The sequence below is a fragment of the Mirounga angustirostris genome, unplaced genomic scaffold (assembly GCF_029215605.1).
Source record: "Mirounga angustirostris isolate CCGP_5_RB_7025 unplaced genomic scaffold, mMirAng1.0.hap1 SCAF_3, whole genome shotgun sequence".
NCBI lineage: Eukaryota > Metazoa > Chordata > Mammalia > Carnivora > Phocidae > Mirounga > Mirounga angustirostris.
Window position 1 is genome coordinate 110,438,582 of NW_026991711.1, and position 15,510 is coordinate 110,454,091.

At 39.2% G+C, this 15,510-nt stretch overlaps 1 protein-coding gene across 3 annotated transcripts in view; it reads left to right on the forward strand.

Annotated features, from left to right (window-relative positions):
- The window catches only part of ARHGAP15 (Rho GTPase activating protein 15), a 600,173-nt gene that overhangs the window by 466,727 nt on the left and 117,936 nt on the right, over positions 1 to 15,510 (forward strand). For all 3 annotated transcript variants that reach the window (XM_045868934.1, XM_064586464.1, XM_054506238.2), the window contains one exon: positions 4,728 to 4,862. In XM_045868934.1, the coding sequence (XP_045724890.1) occupies positions 4,728 to 4,862 (135 nt within the window). The remainder of the gene's footprint in view (positions 1 to 4,727; positions 4,863 to 15,510) is intronic.

Below are 15,510 nucleotides of genomic sequence, written 5' to 3' on the forward strand. Positions count from 1 at the left end.
TTCTTCCTGTTTCTTCACATGGTCTTCCCTCAGTACGTGTCTGTGTCCTAATCTTCTCTTTGGACAAGGACATCAGTCATACTGGATTAAGGTGCACCCAATATGACCTCATTTTACCTTAATTACCTCTTTAAAGGTCCCATCTCCAAATACATCACATGCTAAGGTATTGGGGGTTAGGACTTCAATGTATGAATTGAGTGGGACACAATTCAGCCCATAACAGACACACTGCACATTTTTGGGGGTGATATGTTTATTCTTGGAGTTTGTTCTTGCTTGTCTGCAAGGATCAATAGGGTCTTATTCTAGGGAACAGACATAAGATGTAACATGTCTAGAACTTAGTCTATATTCACTTGAATAGTATTTCTGAGCACCTGGTGAAACCCTCTCCTTTGAGGAATATAAAACAGCTTCAATAGCTGTGGCTTTGAAAGCGCACAATACAGCCCCAGTACGTAGTCTCTATTCCATCTATGTTTATTTAATACAAATCAACTGAACTAACAAATTAACTGGCCATTTGGTCAATTTCCCTAAAATAACATCCTCACTGAAGTCTCATGTTAGTCCCAAGATGCTGTAGGAAGGGGCTGGACTGAGTGCAGCATGGAAGAATGCTACTTCTGACACAGGGTTTACATCACTGGGGGGTTTGAGAATTTGGAAGCTGTCCAGTCTACTGGAAATCACACTGAACTGTCACTTTAAGGGGCCAACACAACAGGAAAGGCTGAGCTAGTCAAATGATTCAACCAACTTCCTTTTGATCCACTCCTTTAAGTGCTAAAATCAGCTATGTCCTTATAGATAAACAGTGTGTCTTACCCACTTGAATAACTAATCTTCCAGTTTGATTTGATGGCCAAACATATTATTATTTTTCAGATCGGTAGTCCCTCTGTCATCTCTTTCATTTGGGCCTTTCAGATAAGGTTTCCTGGAAGCAGATACCACATCCTTTATGAGAGTTTTACAATGTAATAGGTTCTTGTCACTATATTAATAAAATCAGAGCTCTTCTCCCCACATCCTGGGGAAAGTTGGGGTGTCTTTTCCTCTTTTTTATTACAACAGTAAAAGAAAGTTGGAAAGAAGCTTTAAAAGTGCCTAGAAAAAACTACAAGGTAAACACGCACTTGCTCTTCAATACACAAAGAAGTACCTCTCTACTCTTATGTCACTACTCGCTTCTGGATAGTTCAAGTTATCTGCAGTCACATTTCAATCAGCACAGTGAGTTTTGTTAAAATCAGAGCAGATATTGCAACTTCTGGTTATACCAATCTGTAGGGCAATATTTGAGGAAAGTGGCCATTGAACTAATAAACATACCTTTTTCCCGAGGAGATTACCAGGACCTGCTGTCACTATCAAAGGTGCATCTTTTAATTCTCCATTTTAAGAGAGTGTTCCTAATAGTAATTATCTAATTTTTTTCTTTCAAATATTAAGCAGCTTGATATCGATGTTTTTACTCAAAACAAATAAAATACACAAAAGACCCTGCAAGAAAGGGCATTTCAAGATGGCCTTATTGCAACATGTAGATAAATGTCTTGGTGATCTCATAAAAGTCACATAGTGTTTGGATTCTAGAGCTTGACCCATCTTCAATTCTGTTTACATGCTTTAAGCCAAAAGCCATGACCAAAATGAATTTAAGAAAACCTAATTAGAAGGCCAGGAGAAATCAGCACGGTTATCAGAGTAAGGATTACGAGATGTCATGATTCAGCCAGTCTTCTTCCCAGTCCTGGACTCCAGCATGTCAAGTTTCTACTGATGCTCCCACACATCCTAGTATGCCCAGCACAGCCCCCACAACAAAGAATTACCTAGTGCCAAGTGTTAATAGTGCTTTGCTGTGGAGAAACCCTGCTCTATTGAAAAAAGGGAGAAGCGTAAGACGTCACCACTGCTAACAGTTTATTTATAAAGTGTCTATCAAATAATACAAATGTGTTTATAATGATACCTGTTACAACCAAGATACAATTATGGTCAGTTCATTTTGTATGTGGACATAACTGCATGTTTAGATAAATCACAATGGCCTTCGAAAATATGCCTTAAAGCCCTCCAGTTTATAAGTAATCTTAAACTTGGTTGGTTATGAAAAAATTTAATATAAAAGTTAGATTTTATATTTCAAAAGATTCTTTCCAACTGCTTGCCATACTATTTATTTAAGCTACGTGTAGAGGGCTACACATTGTTTTGCTTTCTTTTTTTAAAGGAAGACTATATAGTAGGAATGTTGGTTTAAGTAACACAAGTCAATATTGATATTATATGTCATTTCAAGTGCATATCACCAAATGGTATTTATTGATATTTTCTTTTTTATGTATATTGAAATATCCCATTTTCACAATCACTTGAATTAACTGATGTTTATTTGGAGGGGACAAATATCAGTGGTCAAGCAATTGTTTGTTCTTGTTGTTTTCTTGCTCCAGATAAAACCTCTTTTTTTACCTACTGAACACTTTCCTTTGGCAATCTTGAACCTGTGCACCAGAATGGCATTTTGACTTGGACTTTTCTGATAAATATTTGGTAAAGATAGTTGTGTGTGTGAGAACACATGTGTTTGTGTGTGTGTGTGTGTGTGTGTGTGTTTAGGTTTCCACTTAAAGTTCAGTGCCAAAGCTACAGTACTTATACATTTTCTAAATGTGTTTTAAGCAATAAGTTGTACAACATTTTTAGAACATGTGTTAAGCTATTTCTCTAAGAATGAAGCTCTTAACAAAACATAAGCACTCTGCATGAGATCTTAGCAGCAAAGTGCTTAAAAGATAAAGTAAGAATTGGTACCATGGGAAGAACACCAGCTGTAGAGCGCACAGGTCCATTATGAGAAGTATGGTAGTGGGTAGGGAGAAAATGATTTAATCAGGAGTAAAACCAATTTTATTATAAGGGCACGCAGGGGGTGTGGCACCATAGTGAGAGGGACATTTCAAAATATCTGACAGATTTCAACAATGTGAAAACCCCGTTCTTTAAAGTGACAGTAAACCCCATCAGGTCTCCCTTTTTGATGCTATTGTTAACAGTTGACTGTTTAAAGCTGGCCTGCTAAGATGCTGTCGGCCTATTTCAATAGTATGTAGCCAAATAAAAGACTAATTGTTGAAATACAATCAATCAAAAATGATTGCAGGGCAGAAAGAAGGTCTCTTCCGCTGATTTTGTTGTGGATCATATTATTGTGTTATGACTGAGGTAAGAATGAAGACTGAAAGGGAATTAAAAACTGGCCATCTGAAATAAACAGATGCACCTTCTTTCCTTCTCTTTGCAAATGTCCTATTGAACAGGAACGTCACTTACCAGCCCTGGAGATAGTAGTCCATTTAGAAAAAGAGAGCTGATAAAGATTTTGGCTAAGATTTTAAAAGGACACGAACACTATTAACAAAGCAGCCCGTGCAGAGATTCCCCACAGTGACAATTCTCAGTTTTTCTCACATTTTTGGTGCAGATTCTCCTCTGCCTCATAAAACTGACACCAAGGGGGCATGTGAATGCGAACCCAAGACATCGGGAAAGACACAAAATTCCAGTGGACCAGGTACCTGTGAAGTTCTGGCCAGGATACCAGGCTTTTCAGTTAACCGCCCCTTCCCAGGTTGTTTAAAAGGATTAGCTTTAGTTTTTATTCAGCCCAGAATTCAAAATCTTTTTCGCGTTGCATGCTTACAAAGACAAATACAACAGCAATGCTTTTCTGCCTTGCTTCCTTTCAGTGGTGTGTAAAGATGTCCCTTTCAGACCCTGCCACATCCACTTCTTGGGGGAGAATGATTCCAGACTTTCTTTTTGAGAGTGAACAAGAAGAAAATAATTGTCCAGAGTCTCCTTATTTCTTCTAAAAACTTCATTTTGGCATTTATGTTCTTTAATATTTAAATGTCTCAACTCACTCAAGCTTCCCAAGCAAATATGTCTGTTGTTTCTAGGCGGAGTTGGTAAGCACTTGGGGTTTGTCTTTAGTGTGTTATCATTTTTGACAGCTTTGCATAGCCTCCATAGGCCAACAGGGGTCTGTCTAATATTGTTGCTGGGCACATTTTCCTCGCTGAGATGATAACTAAAAAAAAAAAAAAGGAAAAAAGGTATTTTTGAAGCAGTAAGAAGGAATTAATATCCTTTCTCACTCAGTAGTCTATTCCTTGCTGAATTTATATTCAGCAAAAAAAAAAAAAGCAAAAAATTGTTACCCATTATTCCCTTGTACATAGCAAGGCTAACACATGTAAAGCAATAACTCATTTTCTATTGCCATGTTTAGCATATGTCTCCTGTTGGCTCAGCAAGGCCTTTAGGCCGGTCCCTTGAGCCGGCCATCATTGGCAACTCTTAGCCCCTCGGCCTCAGAACCAAATAGCTTTGAATCATGTTGAGCTGTGATGCTAATTTTCATACTGATGCATTATGGGAATAAATGTATCTGACATACTGTGTCAATGGCACTGCCTCTTTGTGTCTCTTGTTTTTTTGTTAGCTGCATTCCTACAGATGGTATTCCATTGAAAATGTTCCCTTCCTACGGAAAAAGGGGGGAAAAAAAAAACATGCACAGCACCAAACCTCTAGGTGCAGAAGGCTGTTAACGGTTGCTGATGATAGTAGGCAAACATTAACATAATAATTAGTGTCTTGTAATTGTTTCATTAAAACCAGTTGTTCCATTTCTCCTCGTGTTTTCCCAGAAGAGAAGCTGAATTTGGACGACAGCCAGTGGGAGGACATCCACGTTGTCACCGGAGCACTGAAGATGTTTTTCCGGGAGCTGCCTGAGCCGCTCTTCCCTTACAGCTTCTTTGAGCCGTTTGTGGAAGCGATCAGTAAGTAACCTCACAGACTGGAGTGCTTGGTGGAGAAACCTGGCAGCGTGGAGTTATTAAGTAAACAATAAGAAGGACAAGAATAGTGATCGTGGAGATGATAAGACCCCCAACGCTCCACACGTTTCATTTACTGTGTTGTGTTTTTGATGGCTTATTTTTATTTCTGGCCGTGCAATATTATCTGAGTTTTGTTTTGGATTTTGGTTTTTGGTTTAAAAAAAAAATAGGGTAACCTATTTAGAGTGGTTGCTTTTCAACTAAAACCTCCTCAAATGAAAATAGCTTCTCACGGAATCGGTTTTGAAGGGATCACCTTTGGCATTCTCAGCACCTACCTTTCAGAGTTTTGGGATTGGCAAGGAGTTTGGGTACAAAAGGGTCTTGAAAAAGAACTTAAGGGACTTTCATTTTGTTTCATTAGAGAGGTGTTAAATCATCAACTCAGGCATCGCTTTCTTGAGGCTCCCTCACCCTCCGCCCACCAATACTAGTAAATAGTCAGCTACAATTTTCTTATGAACAGTGTGATATTAAATTAAGTACTGGCAGGTTTCTTTGGTTAAGCTGGTGACTTTGTAGGGGGTTGAATTATATCACATACCAACCAGTAGTCATTGTACACTCACTCCAGGAAGCTTCCTTTTCTATTGTTTTTGCATTCAGAACACACACACTTAAGTCAAAATGAGTAAATGAATGAGTGAATGAATAAAAATCTTTCCAAATGCAAGGAAACTTTTGCTACTGATGCTTCGAGAAGCAACTACTAGTACATCTAAATTTAGTATCTTAGGGTACACTTACTATAACTGTGACAGCTTAAAAAAAGTTTCCTGGCAAGAAAGCTGATTTGAGGAGGAAAAAGAAAGAAGAAAGAAAGGTAAAATTAAAAAGCTTGCAAGCCTGGCAGGAGCTTAATTAAATTCCAAACGAGAAAAATCTCCAAGAAAAAAAAAAATTGCTCTGCTTAGGAGGTCTGATAGAGGATGGCTGTGTGTGCAGTGTTCCCATTAGTGGGCATGGGGGTTTGGGGGGCCCATGTTGGAGAACAGCCCCTCAATATGCCCTTTATTCTGTTTCCCATTTCACAAGTCTTCATACTTCTTTAAAGTTCTGGTCACCAAATGATATCAAGAGGAATATAGCAAAATTATTTCCCCAAGGTCTTCCTCTTGTCTGCTCACAATGTCAGATTTTGTTGTTGTCATTGTTGCTCTTGTTGAATATAGCAGCAGGTGCTCTAACGATGGGTTTTGAGGTAAGGCTGGGCCTCTTAACCCCTGTCTTTTTATTTCATGAGCTTTCTGCTTCTCAAGGAGAACAGCATTTTATGGTTCCCAGGCTCAACTTTTTAAAAGGAGGAATAAAGAAAATAATAAATAAGCATGCATTTCCATAACAACTTATTCCGATGTTCTGTCTTGGAACGTGGCTGGCGAGCATGAAAGATTATTGGCAATGTTAGCACAGTGTTCTGGTAGGAAGTCAGGAAACTTGCATTTCGGTACCTATTTCTGATTATGTATATTTAAAGAAGTCATACAAATTTCACATCATGGCCTCCGGACTTTTAGGTGAGGAATATGTTATTTGTGAACATACCTGTACATGTGCTGATTTGAGGGCTGTGATATAGAAACCCATCATTTAAGCTTCCTTTAGGTCACCTGATTCTAAAGATACAAAGCAAGCCGTTCCCTTAGCTTGAGAGATAGGGGAAGCAGGCCCTCAGAGGGCATGTGAGGGCATGTCCTTTGAATTTCTATGAAGAGTAGGACCATCTCTGCACTATCATAGACTCAACCCTCACTGAACAGAATTTCAGAAACACTGGCATAGTCAGAATGGAACAAGGCAGAGTTGAAGTGGCAGCATGCTATTGTGACGAATGGCTATTGCAAGGGTTTTCGGCAACATGTATAAAATGGGTTATGGCAAACACGAAAGAGATAGTGCTGAAGAAAGTCCTTTAAAACTGTAGGATACTGTACAGATGCTAACAGTGTTTCTTCAGTTGAGCTTTGTCTGAGAATGTAATATAGAAACAGGGAGGTAGTTTTTCCTTCATTGTTTAAGGCAAGGAGAATCCACCTAATGACCTTGCTTTACCTAACTCAAAACAGTACCTATTATTTCTTGCTATGGAAAATGGAAGGACTAACCAACAGGGTTGTATGGTGGAGAACTAGGTCAAGATGTTGGACAGAGGCATATGTTTACTAACCCATGTGTTTTGGGCAGAATCTTGAAGTCAGTTCTGGTAAACTCAACTAAACTCAGCTCTAGGTTGTAGTTCATATTTAAATATCCTTAAGCAATGAGAGAATGGCCACCTCCCCTTTGGCAATGGTAAAACTACACCAGAGTAGGTATTTTTACCAATCTAGTAAAAAATCTTTCAAAACTATAAAGACATTTATATCCAGCCCCAAAGGGGTGATGGGTTTTATCATACCTCTCCCTGCCTCCTCTAAAATCTACACAGTGAGAAGCTCAATAGACCTGCCCGTGAGTTCTTGGCCTTCTTTTGAAAAGGAAGCAACCAGGTAAAGGAAATTCATGGGGAAGATGTCCATCCATGCTGGCTCTGGGCCTCTCGGCCATCCGATCTCTGCAGCTCACGCTGTGCTCTGTAACCTAGGAGGGTTGACCCCAGCGAGCTACATTTCCCAGGTGCTCTTGAGGGCTGGCTTCCTGCTGCCGAAGCCAGTGGAAACCCTGGAAGTACAGAGCAGAGAGAGAGGGAGGGAAAAGACCAGCTAGTTTGTTAGTTGATCCTCTACCCCCTCTCTCTTGTCCACCCACCTGCCTCAAGTAGTTTCTCTACCTGAGGGTCCATCTTGTCCACGGCTTCAGCTTTGACTGGAGAGACCTGCTCTGGTTCCAGCTGCCATCTAGTGATGCGGACCCTCCTCTCTTTGCCCGTCCAGCCTGGTAGTAGCTTCCTGCAGGGGCTGGTTTCTTCGTTACTTCGCTCTTCCTTCCTGGGCTCTCAGCTTCTTCATCACATGGGTAACCAGTCCCCTGCATCAAATTAATTCCCTCTGTTTGTGTAAATACTTGAAGTGGTTTCTGCTCTTTGGTCAAACACTAGCACACCACCATGTCAGTCGGTGTTACGGTTCATGTCACTATAACATCATTTCCCTTTTCTCTTTCGTTACCCTCAATCCTAGGCTTAACAGTTTTATTTAGGAGAGGTTGAGAGATCTGTTATCCTTTCAGGACAGAGTTTAAAAGTGAATAGGCCAAAAGGAATTTTACTTCCAACTGGAATGCTTTGCCCTCTGAGGAGGAAATGTTATTTCATGTACAAGCAGTTAATGACCACTTGTGCCATTGGAATTACTGTTAATTCTCGTTATATGTTTGAAAGGCATCATTACATATTCCGAGAAAAAAGAACAGAAGGCATTTACTTTTTTAAATAGTTTCTTTTTGGACCAAACACAAACATTAATATGATAAGAACCTGTAATTGCCATAGCGATCCCCTGTCTGATAACACTCATTGGGGTAACAAAAACACCAGAGATTGTTTTATATTTCAGAATCCAAGTAGTGCAGCTATTGATCTGAAATTCTATATTTGAGGCCAATGCAACTGGGTCACTGCAGGTTATTTCGTGGGGATTTAACCCACTGACTGCAAGGACTTAATTCCCTGGAAATGACTTCTGCTGAAAGCAGTATTAGTACTGTAAATGTGAACTCAGGACAAAAACACAGCTATAGAGTTTTATGATCTGTGATGCAATCTTGGGGCTAAAGTCCTGCAGGGACATTTCCAGTATATCTAAATCCTAGGAAACATACTAAGCTTACCTCTTTTCCTATTTTATTCGTTCTGGTAGCTCTACATATCCAAAGAATGGAGACAAGTACTGTCTTTTCTGATTTAACATCTGCATTTTCCCCAAGTCCCTGGGATAGGGAAAGAGAGGAGAAAAACTTGTTGTCATTTTTCACAATTATCTCACTTAACCCTCAAAATAACAAAGCAGGAGATATTAGACAAGTAGAAAGATCCTGTGGAAAAGAATTTCTAGTTCATAATGTTACTGCGAGAATTAACTAGGATAACATTTTCCTTACTCTATATTAGGTACTCAATCAATAACTTGAAAGAAATAAATTCTTCAGAGGAGTAAAGCGAGTCATAAAATATTTCCCAAGTTCACATGGCTCAAAAGATTAGATTTAGCATTCAATTCCAGACTCTAAAACATAAATACTTTCCATCATCATACATTGTCTTTGGGGGACTATTTAGAAGAAATCTTGCTCAAAGGGTAACTAACTAGCTGTTGACAAATATCTGTCTGTTATGTCTTCCTATGTAAGACCTATATGTCCTATATAAGTCCACAACAATTTTTTCTTTCTTTTTTTTTTAACCAAGGTTAGGATTAAATTTAATGATCAGAAGTTTTGATAATGGAGTTTCAAGTTAGAAATAAGGTAGAACTTTCCAAGGATGGGCAGTGTTGACAATATTTAGTACTCAACATTAAAAGCATCTGTGCTTTAATGTTATACTCTCTGAATATATTTGTAACCCTTTACTCTATTATTTTTTATAACCAATTGCTCACCCATCCTCTTTTGATATGTATTTAGCTATACACTATGTTATTTTACTCTTTCATATGAGTAACTATTTCAAGCTTATGTTTTATTAGTATTCTTTTTTGCAGTTTTTCACTTGTATCGAATTACAACATGCAACAAGCCAAGACTGATTCAGGGTGCTCAGCTAGGGGTTTCTTTCTGCTTTCTGAGTCAGCACTACTGTTTTCCAGAAGACATGTATATGAGTTTCCTATCGCTACCGTAACATATTATCTCAAACTCGGTGGCCTAAAAATACCAGTAATTTCTTATCTGATAGTTCTGTAGGACAGAAGTCTGACACTGGTCTCACTGGGCTAAAAGCACAGCGTCTGCAGGTCTGCGTTCCTTTCTGGAGGCTCTAGGGGAGAATCCATTTCCTTGCCTCTTCGAACATCTAGAGGCTGCCTGCATGCCTTAGCTAGCAGTTCCTGGCCTCCACCGACACAGGCAGCAATCCCCTTCTGACTCTCTTCTGCCTCCCTCCTCCACTTTTGAGGACGCTTGTGATTACATTGGGCCCAACTGAATAATCCAATAACATTCTCCCATCTCAAGGTCCTTATCTTCCTCACATCTGGAAGATCTCTTTTGCTCCATAAGGTAAGATAGGCACAGACTCTGGGAATTAAGGTGTGGACATCTTTGTGGAGCCATTTTTCTGCCTACTACATCCTTTTCCCTCTCCTAGCTTACTCAGGTATAGCACCAGCTCCACTTTCATGCCTCAGAAGCTCTTAGCCTGGTAGTTTCCATCTGCCTTCTTTCAAATCCAAATGACCACAAGAGTCAAGATGACAGTGACACTGTAGCTTGATTAGTAGATGAGAAGGGGGTAAAGAGAAATTACCTCATGTATTTACTTACAAGATGTGTTATTTGTCATTTGTGATGGATAGGCTTAGAGATTTGACTCAAGCCTGGATCAAAGCTCATTTATTCAAGGACTGTTTGATAATTTCATTTTAGGCACCCTCACCTCAGCTCTTTGGTGCTCTCAGTAGAACATGTGAGTTTGCATTTGTTGGTTTATTGTGTTCTGAGTTTCCAAAGTTGCCTCTGTATGCAAAAATAATGACATTTCCTTCCACCCCTGAGCAATGCTCTGTATATTTACCATCATGGAATGGCAACCAATGCTAGTTACTCGATGAAAATGACCTTCTGGTTCCAATATCAATTCCTTTGTCATCTTTTCCAGTCTTCTGAAGTAAATATTTTGTATATGTGTAAATATTATGTATTACTTATTTTTAATATATAGTATTTATATTTATATGTTATTATATATAACAGTTATTTTATATATCATGCTTATTTTATGTATATGCATATACATATATAGGTACATATGTATATAACACTTAGAGATTAGGCAAGCCAGTGATACAATGAAACAATGATGATGTTCCATACAATTCTTAAATTCTCACACATGCATTTAAAGACAATATATTTTTTAATGTCCAGTGTTTGTAAACACTGATTAATTAAGCAGTAAAACAAATTGTGAGAAAAGGTATCCATAAGACTGTCTGAACACCATTAAAATGCAGGCTGTTAGTCACCAAAGGTAGAACATACCCCACGCGAGTCCTTAAATACAATTCCTAGTCCTGTGTTTCTATCAGTCACATTAGCCTCATATAAAAATGATTTAAATTAAAGGCATTGCCCTATGGCAGAAAGTATCTATTGCTTGTTCTAATGTGTTTTTTTTTTCTTCCCTCCTATGGTCATCATGCCATTTTTACCTTTAAAGTATGCCTTCAGTAAGTAATTGGGGGGAAAAGCCAGTCAAGTATATTTGCAAATATTTTCTTTACTCTTGACTTTATCTTGCCCTTTGGTCAAACTATTTCTGATGCATCATCAACTCCGTGATGACACTCTTTGGGAGAAAAGATACAGAGCTTGCAAGGCACTTGACTACAAACAGTTGCTAAACATTGAACGCATAATAGTGACAAATTGCCTTAAAACTGTAGAAAGTAAAAAGCAGGGTTTAAAGGGTCACCCCAAAGAAACCAGAGATGTACAAATAATGGAGTATAAAAATATCCTCTACAGCACCATTTCAAGGAAATTTGAAATTAAAATAAAGGTAGATTTCACAAGTACTCCCCTTCCACTAACATTTCCACTGCAAGCTAACATTCTCACAGACTTGGCGGGGGTTTTTGTTGTGGTTGCTTTTTAATCAGAGTGTGTGTGTGTTCTAGCAAACTAGAAGTTTTATGGCTGATGCCTAGCTTGTCTCTTAACTCATTCTAATTATATTCATAATTAAATTGTAAAAAAATAGTTGACTAGAGCCAAATGGCTTGCACAGGTGTCTTTTTGTAGGAATGGTTTAGTGCTAGATAATAAACAACTGGACCTCCATTTACTTAATTTGGCTTAATGAAAAGTCCTTTATAAGTAAAACTAGAAGGTGATTCAGAACTCAGATTGGGCCTTGACTCTGAAATTAATTGAGTGGTAAGATATCAGCTCCCCTAGAAAATGTGGTGCTTGCTTTTTCGCTTTTCCTTAAAACTCTCCTTTTACTCGCACTCCTTTCTTCCATATCCTTAAGAGGTCACTTTCAAAGCACTAAACTTTACAAACTGAGCAAGCAGCCAGTCAGCCTTCATGAGTCAGCTTCCTAAGCATCCCTGCTCCAACCGAATAGACATGCTTTTAAAAAATATATAACAAAATGCAGAATTTCTCCTCAATATCTTAGTGGAAAACAGTTACCTTAAGCCATTCCTCTAATGGTAGATTTAAGTGACTGGTTTTCATTGCCTGTTATCAGGTTCACTGCGTTAGTAGATGTTAATGAAATTGAGAGTTTGTGGTCTTTTATTCTACACTGAGGCTCTTGCCTCATTCCACACTCTTGGGTTGCCACCACATTGTGATCACCACTGAGAGGTCTTCCAAAAAACTGCCTGCCCACCCACCATCCACTCTGACTCTGGCCACAGCTCCAGAAGGAGAACGGCTGCCTCTAAGTTGTTTCTCTCTCTCTCTCTCTCTCTCTCTCACCCAATAGAGTATCATTCTGGTCAAAGAGGCTAAATAATACAACTGGCTGACCATTTCATTTCGAAGAAGGGCCACATTCTCTGCAAGATCTTCAAATCCCTACATGCTCTGGGGGCTCACAAGTTCTTAGACTTCATTATTTACTCTTCTTGCCTTGCCCATCTCAGTCAAGCCCATTGGTGTCATGGTTCTTCTTTGAACATCCCCAGTGCATTGAGGGTCTTTACCCAATTCCTCTACCAGTGGCACATCCCCAGATTGTCACCCATGTGTTAACTTCTCAGTGAGGTCTACCCCATTAACTAAGCTAAAGTTTTTACCTGCACGACACACCACCACATACCACCACACTATTCAAAAGCTGACCCCACTATTTACTACCTGTAAGACCTTGAGCAAGTTCTTAACCTCCACACCTCAATTTCCACATCTATAAAATGGATGTAAAAAAATATCTCCCTTGTGGGGACTGAAAGAATTTAATGGAATGCTAACTGTGGCAAAGCACTTATTACAGATTTCCTGACATGTGGTATTCAGTGAATGTTAACTTGTCTTATTAAGTTAGAGTACAGTCAGACTATTCTTAAGACCACACTCTCAAACGACCTTTCTGTCCATTCCCACATCTTTCCCTGCCTCTGGGACAGCTGTCTTACATGACACGTATGACCATCTTGATTCTGCTTTAATGTTTGTTTCCAGAATTCCGAAGACTACCAAACATGTTTAAGATAATATCACAAGATATTGTCTTGCCTCACAATCCAGGGACTTCCACTTTCTGTATCTCATGACATTAATTTGTTCTGCCAACCATTCCCAGGCCCAACCCCGTGTGATCCATCTGAAGTCTGTCACTTTGCTATAGGACGTACATCCTAATCATAAGCCAGAGGCCAACCTTCTTCTCCAACCTGACACTGCCTTGCTTCTATTAAGTATTAGTAAATCTGTGACATTCACAGTGGTCCCAGAAGAGACAACTACAAAGTAAAGCTTTCTCCCAGTTGGAAGATGAGCTGCCTGGTAGGGTACCCTGTGTTTCAGCCTATGAAAATTATAAACCCATTGGTAGGTGAGGAGTTTAGGGTATGGCAGGGGAATCTATACACCAGCCTGTGCAAATATTTGTAGCATTGTACCTCTTTCTCACAATGAGAAACATTTAAAAAGTCATCAACTAAACCATATTAAACAAGAAGTCATCCCCCCATATGCATGCGTACACACGTACTCACTGTACAAACCTGAAATACTTCATTTTTATTTTTCAGGTCTAACATTTTATGATATTCTAGCTTTAAAAAGGTAGAATTATTATTATTATTATTACTATTATTATTATTATTATTACAATTCTCTTAAGAGAACTTTCATATTAACCTCCTGTGAGCTATTTTCAAAACCTGCTGTGGAACGCGACCTGATGCCTACCCTCTTTTCTCTTAACTGGTTCACACACAGTCACATGCCCTGATTTGCTCAAGCCCCTGTCCTTTAGTTCTCCACCTCTCTGTCCATAAAATAATTGTTTTCAAATAACTTTTAAGACTATGGCGGGCTCCTTGAGATGTGGCATTTTTTCACTTGGCTCACCCCGCCTTGTTGTGGAGAGTTGAACTATAGACATGATGGCTCCTGGAGTACTCTAGCTGCCTGGGGAGTTCTGCTCATGTTGGAACTGCAGAATCCAGAATCACCTCGCTGAGAACTACCATGCCATTTGGAGAATGGGATTTTCCCCTAACAATTGACTCATGTATTTTCTCCCTACACTTTGGGAAACAGACACATGGAAAGTGGGTACACTTTGATGGAAAACAAGCAGCTGCACTGGTTTTAATTTTTTTTTTAAGATTTTATTTATTCATTTTTTTGACAGAGAGAGAGAGAGCACAAGCAGGGGAAGCGGCAGGCAGAGGGAGAGGGAGAAGCAGACTCCCTGCTGAGTAGAGAGCCTGATGTGGGGCTCAATCCCAGGATGCTGGGATCATGATCTGAGCCAAAAGCAGACGCTTAACCAACTGAGCCACCCAGGCACCCACTGTGCTGGTTTTAAAAGTAAAAGAAATATGCTTGGAAGATGAAGGCAAAAGTAGATTTTTAAAAATCCATGAACTATAAAAAATTATATTGTATAATTATGAGAGTTTCCTCCTTTTGTTGACTTGTAGTCTTCCATTTAAATGTGCAGTTGCTGTCGCCATTTTATTTCATGTAACATCTTTATTATTGCATAAAATTGGAAATTCCAAAAGGTCAAATGCCTGAGGCCCTGAAGCCCTGATTATTGTTTAACCAGTCAGCTCTTGGCCCCTTTCTCTTTTCTTCTCCCTTTGAGTGTCCAGACGGTGAAAAGTTGACTCTGAGATCTCAAGTCCATTCTTCTGCCAAGTAAGGGATGGGCAGACCTAATTATTGCCATCTGTCCTGCTGGTGGAGAGTGGAATCTGTCTTACCAACAGATGAAATCAGTGATTCTTGGAGCTCTTCCCCAAGTCCCTACCTAAGCACAATGTTAAGACTGTTCTTTGACACTTTTGTGTATTATCCTCTGAATATCTAATTGGCACCTAAGAAGGAAATATTACCTCATTCAGAAATTTTTTGGAAATTTCTATTTCTTTGTGTTCTTTATAAAAATGTTTTAGGAAAAAAAATGGAAAGATCTTGAGCAAATACTAGACACAGAAAGACCTCAGAAGTCCCTGTCCGCTATGTTTGAATTTGTAATGCTTAGTGCTTCTGAGAGCTGGATCTCTGAATGAATATGGAGCAGTGTTAGCTGAGCAGAAGATTCAAAGCCCTCCCCAAAGGGGAAAGACAGAGCAGCTAGAGTAGAGCATAACTATGAGACTCACATTGGTCAATGTCAGAATCCAAACAGCCTCTTTCTCTAATAGTCCCTTAATATTTGAGAAGGCCTAAAACCTAAACTGCAACCCCTGTTCAGTGTTCACCTTCCTTTCTCTGTTCTTTCAATAATTTTCACGAATTA